Source organism: Chiloscyllium plagiosum, chromosome 1, assembly GCF_004010195.1.
Source record: "Chiloscyllium plagiosum isolate BGI_BamShark_2017 chromosome 1, ASM401019v2, whole genome shotgun sequence".
Classification (NCBI taxonomy): domain Eukaryota; kingdom Metazoa; phylum Chordata; class Chondrichthyes; order Orectolobiformes; family Hemiscylliidae; genus Chiloscyllium; species Chiloscyllium plagiosum.
Window position 1 is genome coordinate 97,875,062 of NC_057710.1, and position 13,932 is coordinate 97,888,993.

At 41.2% G+C, this 13,932-nt stretch overlaps 1 protein-coding gene across 5 annotated transcripts in view; it reads right to left on the reverse strand.

Moving 5' to 3' along the window:
• klhl5 (kelch-like family member 5) overlaps window positions 1-13,932 on the reverse strand; it is a 145,782-nt gene that overhangs the window by 51,685 nt on the left and 80,165 nt on the right. For 4 of the 5 annotated variants that reach the window (XM_043692954.1, XM_043692943.1, XM_043692923.1 and 1 more), the window contains one exon: window positions 8,968-9,180. The exons of the other annotated variant lie outside the window; for it this stretch is intronic. In XM_043692954.1, coding sequence (XP_043548889.1) covers window positions 8,968-9,180 — 213 coding nt within the window. The remainder of the gene's footprint in view (window positions 1-8,967; window positions 9,181-13,932) is intronic. 5 annotated transcript variants of the gene reach the window in all.

A 13,932-nucleotide genomic window follows, 5' to 3' on the forward strand; every position in this document is an offset into this window, starting at 1 on the left:
TCAAGTTTGTGAGACATGATTTCCCACGCACAAAGCCATGTTGACTATCCCTAATCAATCCTTGCCTTTCCAAATATATGTACATCCTGTCCCTCAGGATTCCCTCCAACAACTTGCCCACTACCGAGGTCAGGCTCACTGGTCTACAGTTCCCTGGCTTGTCCTTGCCACTGTTCTTAAACAGTGGCACCACGTTGACCAACCTCCAGTCTTCTGCCACCTCACCTGTGACTATCGATGATACAAATATCTCAGCAAGAGGCCCAGCAATCACATTCCTGACTTCCCACAGAGTTCTAGGGTACACCTGATCAGGTCCTGGGGATTTATCTACTTTTATGTGTTTCAAGACATCCAGTACTTCCTCCTCTATAATGTAGACATTTTTCAAGATGTCACCATCTATTTCCCTACATTCTATATCTTTCATATCCTTTTCCACAGTTAACACTGATGCAAAACATTTGTTTAGTATCTCCCCTAACTCCTACAGCTCCAAAGACTGCCTTGCTGATCTTTGAGGAGCCCAATTCTTTCCCTAGTTACCCTTTTGTCCTTAATAGATTTGTAAAAACACTTTGGATTCTTCTTAACTCTATTTGCCAAAGCTATCTCACTTCCCCTTTTTGCCCACCTGATTACCCTCTTAAGTATACTCCTACTGCCTTTATACCCTAAGGATTCACTCGATCTATCCTGTCTATACCTGACACATGCTTCTTTCTTTTTCATAATCAAAACTTCAATTTCTTTAGTTATCCAGCATTCCCTATACCTACCAGCCTTTCCTTTCACCCTAACAGGAATATACTTTCTCTGGATTCTCGTTATCTCATTTCTGAAGGCTTCCCATTTTCCAGCCACCCCTTTACCTGCAAACATTTGCCCCCAATCAGCTTTTAAAGTTCTTGCCTAATACTTTCAAAATTGGCCTTTCTTCAATTCAGAACTTCAACTTTTAGATCTGGTCTATCCTTTTCCATCATTATTTTAAATCTAATAGAATTATGGTCGCTGGCCCCAAAGTGCTCCCCCACTGACACCTCAGTCACCTGCCCTGCCTTATTTCCCAAGAGCAGGTCAAGTTTTGCACCTTCTCTAGTAGGTACATCCACATACTGAATCAGAAAACTTTCTTGTCCACACTTAACAAATTCCTCTCCATTTAAACTCTTAACACTATGGCAGTCCCAGTCTATGTTTGGCAATTAAAATCCCCTCCCATAATCGCCCTATTATTCTTACAGTTAACTGAGATCTCCTTATAAATGTAGTTCTCAATTTCCCTCTGACTGTTAAGGGGTCTATAATGCAATCCCAAAAAGGTGATCATCCCTTTCTTATTTCTCAGTTCCACACAAATTACTTCCCTGGATGTATTTCCGGGAATATCTTCCCTCAGTACATCTGTAATGCTATCCCTTAACAAAAATGTCACTCTCCTATTGCCTCCCTTTCTGTCCTTCCTGTAGCATTTGTATCCTCGAACATTAAATTGCCAGTCCTGTCCATCCCTGAGCCATATTTCTGTAATTGCTAAGAAACCCCGGTACCATGTTCCTAACCATGCCCTGAGTTCATCTGCCTTCCCTGTTCAGCCTCTTGCATTGAAATAAATGCAGTTTAATTTATCAGTCCTACCTTGTTCTCTGCTTTGTCCCTGCCTGCCCTGACTGTTTGACTTGCCTTTGTTCTCAACTGTACCAGTCTCAGATTGATCTCTTTCCTCACTATCTGGGTCGAACCCCCTCGCCTTACTAGTTTAAATCCTCCCGACAGCTCTAGCAAATCTCCCTGTCAGTATATTAGTCCCCTTCCAATTTAGGTGCAATCCTAAATTGAGTCGCATCTCCCCCAAAAGAGCTTCCAATGATCCAAAAATGTGAATCCTTCTCCCATACACCAGCTCCTCAGCCATGCATTCAACTCCTATTCCTGCCCTCACTAGCTCGTAGCACCGGGAGCAATCCAGATATTACTACTCTCTAAGATTTCCTTTTTAAATTTCTGCTTAATTCTCTGTAATCTCCCTTCAGAATCTCAACCTTTTCCCTTCCTTTTTCATTGGCTCCAGTGTGTACAATGACCTCCTGTTGGCCACTCTCCCCCTTGAGAACATTCTGTACCCTCTCTAGAGACATTCTTGATCTTGGCACCAGGGAAGCTACACACCATTCTGCTTTTTTGCTGCTGGCCACAGAAACGTCTATCCGTACCTTGGACTAGAGAGTCCCCTAACACAATCAATTTCTTGTAACCCGACGTACCTCATGGTATTGAGACTGGCTCTAATGCAATAAACTTGGCTGTTCGTGCTATGTTCCCTGAGAATCCATCACCCCCTGCATTTTCCAAACAGCATATTTGTTGGAGATGGGGATAGCCACAGAAAACTTCTGCACTATCTACCTACCTTTCTTACCTTTCCTAGAGTTAACCCATCTTTGTGACTGTATCTCCGACTTTCCCTCCTTCCTATAACTGCCATCCATCATATCCCCACGCTCTTGTAAATTCCTCATTGCCTCTAACTGTCTCTCCAACTGATCCATTCAATCTGACAGGATTCGCAACAATGGCATTTATTGCAGATATAATCCTCAGTAATCCGTAAACTCTCCCTAAACTCTTACATCTGACACAAAGAGCATATCACTCTACTAAAGGCCACTTTTTACTTCTTTCAATCTACAGATCCAGAAAATAGCACTGTCCTATTCCTCTACAAAATACTTATGGCTTATATTTTAAGTTTAATCAAGAGACATATCACAATAAAACGTTTAATCAAGAAAGAAGCCATTCTACTCTTACTGTAGTCTTACTGCAAGGCCATGCTTAAAACATCCACTTATCTGTTTCTGTGGTGTGACCTCTCCCAAACAGGTTCCTCCAAGATCAGTTGTGAATTTCACTGTTTGTTAATTTTTCCAGACGCACTCTGATCTCCAGTGATACATGAATTCAAACACCAAAGGCAGCAATTGTGTAGTGACTGAATAAATTCAGTTTGGCATTAGGTGGAAACATCAGAAATTCACTAAGGGTACAGCAGATTTGAGAGAGAATTCTTGCTCAAAGTCTTGCACTAATCTATACTGAAAATCCAATGTAGAACTGAGGAAGTGTTGCATTGTTAGTTGAGATGGCGAACTGAACTCTTATTTCGCCTCTTCAAATGGACACACCTGATCCTAAGACACTTATAGACTTGAGTTATATTCATCACAGTGAGGAAGAATAAGTAGCGACCTTGTTGAAATAGGTAATATTCTTAGGGATCTTGACAGGGTGGATAAACAGAGTTTGTATCCCGTTATGGGAGAGTCTCTGACCAGAGGGCAAAATCTCAGAGTAGGAGGGGGGTCATTGATTTAAGGCAGAGACTGGGAGGATTGTTTTTGGTTAAATTGCAGTGAATCAATGTGTTCTTTTAGTACAGAAGTCTGTAAAAGCTGGGTCATTAGGTTTATTCAAAGATGAGATAGTCAGAGTTTAATACTTAAGGGAATCCAGGGTTATTGCAAAAAGGCTGGGAAGTCAAGATGAGGATGATCAGATTAATCATGGTCTCATCGAATGGTGGAGCAACCTCAATGGGCTGAATGACCTACTGCTCGAACAACTTATGGTCTTATTGCGCGAAGAGCAAAGAGAACTTGTTGCTCTATGAGCTCTCAACATTCCTTCTTCACACACTTCTGACTTACAAAATAAATTTACTAGATGATCATTCATTTTCTGTTTGTGGGGTTCTGTTGTCTGATGCAATATGTATCTACAGAACAACTTTCAACATTAACCTACTAATGCAAAACACCTTCAGGGTGTCCTGAGGAAGTGATAAGAATGAATATAAATGCAACTTCTTTTTGTTTTATTTTTGGAATTGCAAGTTATTTCTCCCAATTTATCTTGGGACCTGATTGGTCTGCTAAAGCAGATTTACCAGAAAGTAGCTCATACCTAAACATCTAACCATTAATAGCTAGATTATGTTCCATTGCCAGTTTTATTTTAAATTACTGATTCTTAACAGGTGTAGCTGTGGAGCTACTAAAGTTAGCTTCAGTGCTCCCTGGCTAACAGAAGGTTTTAAAAAAAATCAAACTGAGTTCCTACTCTTATTCAAAATTTCTCTGGAAAGTATGTAGTTAAAATTAAGGATTTTCCCAAACCCTATTTAAATGCTCACAATAAAACAATTCTCATTTACATTTCAATGCTGTCTACAAAAGCAAGCGAAATACTACCAACTGAACCTTGAAATAACTCATATACTCAGCAGGCTTAACATTATTTGTAACATTTCAGGCTGATGACCTTTTGTCAAACAAAGGTCACTGATTTAAAATGTTAACCCTGTTTCTCCCTTCTCAAATGCTGCCTGACCAGCTGAGGGACATTAGAATCTTCATTTTTATTTTTACATGCTGCCTGTAAACAGCAATTTATGATCTTACCAATGGGAATTGGTTTAGCATGTTTCAAGATTAAAAACTGCCATGATAAGTCATACTTGACACTGAATAAAATGGCAACGATGTCAGATGTCTTCAAATCACCCCAATTAAGTTTTCTCAAGAATGCAAGACATAACTGCTTTGGAGCCTCTAACTGTCCTACAATAGCTTCAATGTTATTGATAATCACAGTTTATGAACTGCATTTCCCATCACAGCACCAAACTTAGGTAAATTACATTTAGAGAGACCTGAGGCAATAGTTAGAAAACTGTGCATTGATACGGTTTCTTCATAGTAATGACACATACGTGACCTCCATTTTCTTAAAGCGAAACCAACGTTTTGAGACAAAGTTTGTCCATTTGCCTCGCTTCTTCCATGCACAAAAGCAACATTTATTTTCTCAAACAGTGCAAATATAACTCAGGTTAGATTTCCAATACACAATCTAGCTAAAATCTCATATGACAAATATACACCATAAACAAGTTGTAAATTTGTGTCCATTTTAGTGTATGCCAAGACAGCATCAGGCTAAACTTTGAGGCTACTTAAATCAAACAGTCTGCTTACCATTAGACATAAAGGATACAACTTGGAATAGGAACTTTAATCGCCCATAAACTGCAGTCAATATGAATTACAACTGTCTAGGTAAAGCTAAAGATAGCAACTAACAGAGCTCATATTTACTTACTTTTATGAGGCAAACAACTCCACTATCAGACACATATCAATCAAGAGAGAGGGCACAGCAGCTGAATTTCCTTTGCTGCTGTGAGCCACATTGAATGATTAAGTATTGACAACTATGCCAAGAATAGCAAGTGGGCAGGAAAAGAGATGTCCTAGTCTGTTGATAGAATAGAAGGCCCTCAGTGATCACCTTGTGAAGGCAGTGGAAACAGATTACCAGGAAGGTTAATTATTGGAGCTGAAAATGTGTTGCTGGAAAAGCGCAGCAGGTCAGGCAGCATCCAGGGAACAGGAGAATCGACGTTTCGGGCATAAGCCCTTCTTCAGGAATGAGGAAAGTTTGTCCAGCAGGCTAAGATAAAAGGTAGGGAGGAGGGACTTGGGGGAGGGGCGTCGGAAATGTGATGGTGGAAAGAGGTCAAGGTGAGAGTGATAGGTCAGTTGTTGTGGTCTGGCGATGGAGGAGTCCAAAGACCTGCATATCCTTGGTGGAGTGGGAGGGGGAGTTGAAGTGTTGAGCCACAGGGTGGTTGGGTTGGTTGGTCCGGGTGTCCCAGAGGTGTTCTCTGAAACACTCCGCAAGTAGCCGGCCTGTCTCCCCATATTGCGTTTAACCATATTGCAGTTAAAGGAGTGGGGTTCAAGGGCGGAGGTGCAGGAAGAGGAGGAGATGCACTGGAGGGCATTGTTGACCATGTGGGAGGGGAAACTGCAGTCCTTGAAATAGTAGGCCATCTCTCCACCTCTATCAGCATTCCGCAGAGTTTTATTGCCCTCCCCATCTTTATCAACATTCCATCCAAGGCCCCAAAAGGATCCTTCCACATCTGGCTGAGATTTTCCTGTACATCAAAAAAACCTCAACTACTGCGTCCGTTGCTCTCGATGTGGTCTCCACTACACTGGGGAGACAGAACACCAATTCACGGAATGTTTCAGGGAACATCTGAGACACTCGTGCTAAACAATCCCACTGCCCTGTTGCCGACCACTACAACTCCCCCCACTCTGCCAAGGACACACAAGTCCTGGGCTTCTTCCACCACCAAATCCAACTCACCCGATGCCTGGAAGACGACCGCTTGATCTTCTGCTGCGGACTCTCCATTCCCATGGCATCAACAGTGATTTCACCTGTTTCCTCATCTCCCCTTCCCCCCACCTTATCTCAGATCCAACCCTAAAACTTGGCACCGCACTCTTGAATTGTCCTACCTGCCCATCTTCCTTCCCGCCTATCCCCTCCACCCTCCCCTCAGACCTATCACCATCATCCCCCAGCTGTGTCTACCTATTGCCTTCCTACCTACTTTCCCCAGACCCCCCCTCCTATTTATCTCTCAGCCCCCTTCCCTCCACCAAATTCCTGAAACGTCAATTCTCCTGCTCCTGGATACTGCCTGACCTGTTGTGCTTTTCCAGTGCCACACTTTTTAACTCGGATCTCCAGCATCCTCACTTTCTCTTATTGTCAAACATGCTCAACTCAATAATCACCAAACCCAGTGACCCATCTCTAGTTTCATCCCATCCATCATGCACTGGCACAAACAACACATCAAGGAGGTTACTAAGACACAATCATTCACCAAAACAACAGCCTTCTGGATAACTTCTGCAAAAAAAAAAAAAACACTAATTCTAGGCAGACAACAAACCAGCAGTAAGAATATTACGATGCACTGATCTATTACAACCAAAATAGCTTGCACAATCAGCAGTAAGATCCCATCTATTTTTGTTCAGTTCAATGGATGTGGGCAACACTGGCCAGGTCAGTATTTAATGCAGATCCCCAACTTCCCTTAAATGATCATGAGCTGCCTTCTTCAATTGCTTCAGTAATGGGTGTTAGGAAAGGGGTTTTGGGATTTTGACCCAGTGACTTTCCTATTGACCAGTTATCTATATTTGTCTCTTTCACCTGTTCCAGTTGTTTCTCCAGAGGATGGGCAAGAGAACACTACACAAATCAGGTGGCTCCGTTTTTTGATGGACTCTTTTAAGATAATATTTGCTCTTTTCAGAGCAAATTTTATATTCTGTGACCATAAAAAAAAAATCTTACTCAAAGTTCATGGCCTCACCATGAAAACCATCAAACAATGTTTAGGTTTAATGAGTTCAAGCAAGTGGTCAAAGGTAAGTGGTACATCTTCATAAGATGTCTAATTGCTACATCATCATCCTCTCATGCTGCTAAATGCATCATCACTGCATCAATCATCCAGCAGCACTCCCTAGAAATGAGTTTTCCTGCAGGTATCTGTATACTCCACCTCACTCTTTTATATATCCCAACACTCCTCACACATACCATTTTCTGCCTTCATATATTTCATGCTACTTGACTGAGGCAGAACATGGTGCTACCAATTCTCTGACATTCTGTTCTCTTATTCTTGCAGGACAAAATGGCACACAGTAAAGGAGGCAGAGTAAAACTAGCAGATAAAGGAAACTTGCATCATTTGAGCTACCTAGAATGGAATGGTCCACAATGTGGTTACAATGGGCCTGCAGCATTGAATTTCATTGATAACAATGAGAATGAGGATATGCTCCTGCTATATGTTCCTACCATAACACTCAAGGGCACAGTCAAGGGCAGCAGATGCATGAGAACACCACTACCTACAAATTACCCTTCAAGCCACTCACCATCCTGACATAGAACTATACTACTGCTCTTACGACACCACTGGATCAAAGTCCTGTAATGTCCTTCCGGACAGCCTTGTGTCTTCCTTACAGCCCAAAGTCTGCAATGTTTCAAGAAAGCAGATCACCAGCATATTCTCTAGACTAATTAGGAATGAGCAATAAATTCTGGCACAGCCAAAGAAGACCATATCCCCTAAACCAATAAAAGAAACTCCTCAAACCCTAAGATTTAGCAACATTTTAGAAATTGCTGAACCCAAATATTCAGATATATACAATGTTTAAAAATCCATAATCTTAACTTATCTGAAATCAGGATGCTACTCTATGATAAAATCCAAAAGAACTGCAATGCTGTAAATCAGAAACAAAAACATAAATTGCTTGAAAAGCTCAGCAGGTCTGGCAGCATCTGTGAAGAGAAATCAGAGTTAATCCTTCAGGTCCGATTATCTTTTTTCAAAACTGAGGAAGGGTCACCTCGACCCAAAATGTTAACTCTAATTTTTTTTTTACATGATGCTGCCAGACCGGCTGAGCTTTTCCAGCAACTTCTGTTTTTGCTACTGTCGGATGCTTCTTGCTGGTTTATACTTTTAACAAGACCAGATGGTGAGACCCATGTTGTCCAAATTTGGAATACCAACATGGACATATATTACACGAACATCAATTATTCATATGTATTTTCATTCCGTAGATGAACTTATAAAATATTAGCCAGTTGGGCTATGTGACGCCAGGGTACCACTGTTTCCCCACTTTTGGGTTTAGGGAACATAACTGCCTGAGATTGTATCGCTGGAGAATTCCTTATTGGACATGCAGCCATACAGCCTGCATCCCAGAAGACCAGGTAGACTTCTGGAGTACAGCTAGAAGAGGTGTGTCAGACATCTGAGTTGTCTCTCCAGAGAAGAGAATGATGAAAATTCAAATGAAAAGCAGCCCCACAGATTCCATGACTCAAGTCAAATTAATACACCATGTGTCACTTGTGGATGTTCTCATGATAAATCTGTTGATGGTTCTTCTTCGTTCTGAAATGAAAGGTTTGCCAAATATCTTTGCCAAGACAGTAACTCTTTCAATGAATTAACGGAATTAACTAAGTGATAGTTTAAAGAAATATGTAATTTACCTGAGGGCACAGCAGAGGAAGTCTGATGTAAGCCAGCAATTTGCTAAGGTCTTTTTGTCTGTTATCTGCATCATGCCGAACCCAGCTAAGCAGTGCATTCAATATGGTTTCTTCATTTGGTATATTCATGTCATCACTAGCCAACAGTTTAACTATCTCATTTGCTGGCAGCAGTAGAAACTCCTGATTCCTTATCACATCCATGAAGTGCTCCTAGAACAAAAGAAGAAATATCACTTGACATTTCTCCCAAGGTCAACTGTCTGCAATTATTTTACGATTGGATTAACAGGGATATATCAGCATTTTACACAAAAAATGTGAAATGCAGGAGTCATTGCATCTAAAATGTATTGAAAAGGTCTTCTGCCATATTTTGTTACCTGAAATCATATACAAATAATTGATGTTCATGCAATATATGTACATGTTGGAATTACAAACATGACTGTCCAATTTCATAGTACACTTCTACAAGACTATAACATCAGCAGACCGAAAATTTATTCCAAGTATAAGCTTCCCAGAGGTGTGGACATTGTCTATAGGATGGACGGAAAACTTTTCAACTTCAACCTGTTGAAATCAGAGAAGAAAACAACACTGATACCGTTAATGGAACTTCAGTATGTGGATGAGAAAGTCATCTCTGTGCTCAAAAAAAGTCAATCTTCAAGCCTCGCTTAAAGCCTTTTGTAGAAACATACTAAAGAATTAGTCTCAGCCCCAAACTCAAGAAGACTCCAGTACTTTAGCAACTCATCTCAAGACAGGTTTCAGTCTATTCATCCATTAAAATCAACAGAGGAATTCACCCAAATGGAGAACATTTTCCCTAACTGGGGTGCCATCACTCATCTAAAGCTGACTATGATGTGGAGATCCAATCTGTGAGTTGAACATCTAAGGAATGAGAGTTTTCAACAATGGCAACAGCTGTGCTGTTATGAAGATCCACGTATATAAGTCTCAATTTGGCTCAGAAACTTGCACCATGTATAGACACCACCTCAAGGTCCTGGAGAAGTATCATCAATGCTGTTCGAAATGGATTCTCCACATCACCTGGGAGGACAGGTCTACTAACATCAGCAACTTTGATGGAGCCAACAGCACCAGCGTAAGGGCCATGATCATTCAACGCCAACTTCATCGGGCTGACCACGTGCTTAGGAAACCCAAGTTCTGACTACCAAAGCAAGTCTTCTTCGTCCAGCTCAAGGAAAGTACTCTAGCAAGAGGAGGACGAAGGAAGTGCTTCAAAATCTCCTCCCTGAAGACTTGCCTCAAGTGCCATCAGTAGCTGGGAGATCCTCGCTCAGAAGAATCTGATTTGGAGGATATTCAAAGGGATACGATTCTTTGCGTCAAGGCAAGGTATGGAAAAGGAGCCTGAGAAAGGAATGTCGGTGATCTTGAGCCCAATGTGCAATCCCACCTCCTCCAAACACCTGCCACATATGCGGTTGCAGGATCGGGGTCATCAACCATGCGAGAACCTACAAGCCCAGAACCCAGTGACATGGAATTTCCTGGAAGGAGAACGATACTTGTTAGCTAGTGATCACTGATGATCATCATTAGCGTGATCAACCTCCCTACATAATTTCTAAGACCAGACATTTCCGCACGAATTCATTGCTGGATGTTGAATAATAGCACAGCAATGACCTGCACACACACACCATGGGTGCTGGGGAAAAATAAGCACTACTGCAGTTAGGCGGTAGTATGGGGGTTAAAAAAAAATAAACAGGAGTTGATCACACAGCATTGCCCTTTTGTGAAGGGCACCGCTTGTCACTGGCCACTCGGGTGTTTTCCTATCTTCCTGGTGGTGAGAAAAAATAAAAGAAAACAAAATAGCACAGCAATGGGAAACTCTTGTTTTTTTTTCTTGCAAGTCTTGGTTGAGCATCTTCTGAAAAAGTTACTGAGTAATAGTAACTGGGCTCAGTGGTTAGTACTGCTGCCTCAGTGCAGGGACCCAGGTGCGATTCCAGCCTTGGGTCACTATCTGTGGGAAATGTGCATGTTCTTCCCATATCTCTGTGGGTTTCCACCAGGTGCTCCAGATTCCTCCCACACTCCAAAGATGTGCAACCTACGTGGATTGGCCATGCAAAATTGCCCCATAGTCTCCCGGGCTGTGCAGGGTAGGTGGATTAGCCTTAATAAATGTGGGGATTCGGGCATATGGTAGGGGGTGGGAACTGGTGGGATGCTCTTTGGAGGATCAGTGCAGATACAACGGGCTGAATGACCGCTTTCTTAATTGTAGGGGCTCTATATGGGTGGATAGAGGCTTTGACCTTCCCGAAACTACGTACATTTTCAGGAAATGAACAAACTTGCATCTGCTCTGATGGACTCCTGCTGGATGGTGTTCCAGAAAGTGTTGCAAATGTCTGGCCCTATGCCTCATCTGCCAGCAGTTTTAAAGAAGAAAAAAAAACTCTTGTGTGACAGAGATATACTAAGATTCATTTATATATTAAGGAAAAAAATAATACAAATGTTTATTCAAATTTTCTACCAATTACTACTAGGCAGGAGCCAATAGTATTAGAATTTGACATTAGTCGATGCCTCAACTCTCATGGCACAAGAATGCCTGTTATTATAAAAAGAAGTGTGAAATTTGCAGATTTGTAAATGGTCTTTTTGAAGGTGAAAGCGGAGTAAAGTTACCTAAAGATTATGTAGAGAAAGTGTTACCATACATCTAGTTTTTGTTGTTCTGTAACTAATACTTGATGCTGACAGTGCCTGAAAAAAAATCCCTCTGCTCTGATCCCATCAACTTTACACATAGAAAATTCGCAACATGAAAAAGTGACTATTTGAGATTGGTTTTAAATTAAAATCATATAAAGAGGTACGAAAATTACAGCCGGAACGTCTTCCATTTTATTCCTCAAAGCTTTCATATTATATTTTGATTACAAAAGATAATTATATTGCAGAATATGCTTCAATATAGTCTGCCTACTCATCACAAATACAGTACTACATGTCTCCAGAAAAGATTTATGAATATTTTAAAAAAGAAGAATATGTAAGCAATTTTGCAGAGCCAGCATCTTTACTACATATTGGTGATAAAGATATATTTAGGTGGGTCTTTTGTTTTTGCCCAAAACAGTGGAAGAATTTGATTTGTATGTTTAAATTGTTGTCAAATTAGCCTCCTGATGTAAGTCAGGAGGGCTAGCAAGGCAATGGAGTACACATTGAAAGGTAAGGTCACAGGAAATGTAGAAGATCAGACGGACCTCGGTGTGCTTGTCCACAGATCCTAGAAGGCAGCTAGATATGGTGGCTAAGAGACATATGGGACCTTATTGGACAAGGCATTGAATAGAAGAACAAAGAGATGATGGTGGAGCAGTATGTACTGTTCAGCCACAGCTGGAGGACGATGTGCAGTTCTGGTCACCACACAAAAGGAAGGATGTGATTGCACTAGGGAGGGTTATGGAAGAGGGTACAGATCAGAATGTTGCCTCGAACTGGAGCAATTCAGCCATGAAAACAGACTAGATAAGCTGGGGTTGTTCTCCTTACAGCAGAGAAGGCTGAGGGAAGAACCGACTGGGGTGTACAGGAGATGAAGAGAATTGTTTCCCTTTTTAAAGAAGTCAATAACTGAGATAGTTTAAAATATAAGGAGTACGCAGCTCAGATGGGATTTGAGAAAAATACTTCATTACTCAGACGATTGTGGGTACCTGGAACTCACTGTAGAGACAAACACTCAAGACATTTAAAGACTATTTCATTGAACGCCTGAAATAACAGCTTTCAATTTTACTGGCCAATTGCTGAAAAATGGATTACTGTGGACATGGGCTTAAAGAGCCTCCTTCCGTGCAGTAAAAACTCACGCTCTATAATGACATCAGCTAAGGGTTCCGGATTATGAGTCCGGTGTCATTACCACTAGGCCAACCCATCCCACTTGCTCAGTCTAAGCGCCTATTTAGTTAACAATAATAGAGGGTGAACTACTAATGAATCTTAATTAGAAGATGCACTTGTTTTCACAACGTAGTGTCCCTTCCTGTAAGGGACATGGGAAAAATACAGAAAATTGGAGTTGAGGATGATCAGATCAGCTATGATTTCACTAAATGGCAGGACAGATTCTTTGGGCCAAAAGCCTACTCATGAATCCTTTGGTCAATTGCTGACCATCATTGTACATGCAGGAAATGGGTGGCATGCAATTAAAAATCACCACATTATTTCTTTGGCTGCAAGCTTAGACATCGCTCCTTTTAAAAGGAGAAGCAGAGTGCCAGTAAATCAGTGTTAACTCAAACAAGAAAAGTGATGAAATACCAACACGTGCCCCATTTATTTGGAAACAGCTGCGGACTTTGCATCTCTATCAATCTTTGGCTGTTTGAGATTGTCAGCAGCACAGTGATTGATTGAATCAAATCTTCTATGTGCTGAGGGAGGATATTCCTGGAAATACATCCAGGGAAGTTATTTGGGTGGAACAGACAAATAAGAAAGGGATGATCACCTTATTGGGATTGTACTATAGACCCCACAATAGTCAGAGGGAAATTGAGAAACAAACTTGTGAGGAGATCTCAGCTATCTGTAAGAATAATAGGGTGGCTATGGTAGGGGATTTTAACTTTCCAAACATCAACTGGGACTGCCATAGTGTTAAAGGTTTAGATGGAGAGGAATTTCTTAAGGTGTGTACAAGACAATTTTCTGATTGGTTTAGTATATGGATGTACCTACTAGAGAAGGTGGAAAACTTGACCTACTCTTGGGAAATAAGGCAGGGCAGGTGACTGAGGTGTCAGGGGGGGAGCACTTTGGGGCCAGTGACCATAATTGTATTTGTTTTAAAATAGTGATGGAAAAAGATAGACCAGATCTAAAAGTTGCAGTTCTAAATTGGAGAAAGGCCAATTTTGACGGTATTAGACAAGAACTTTC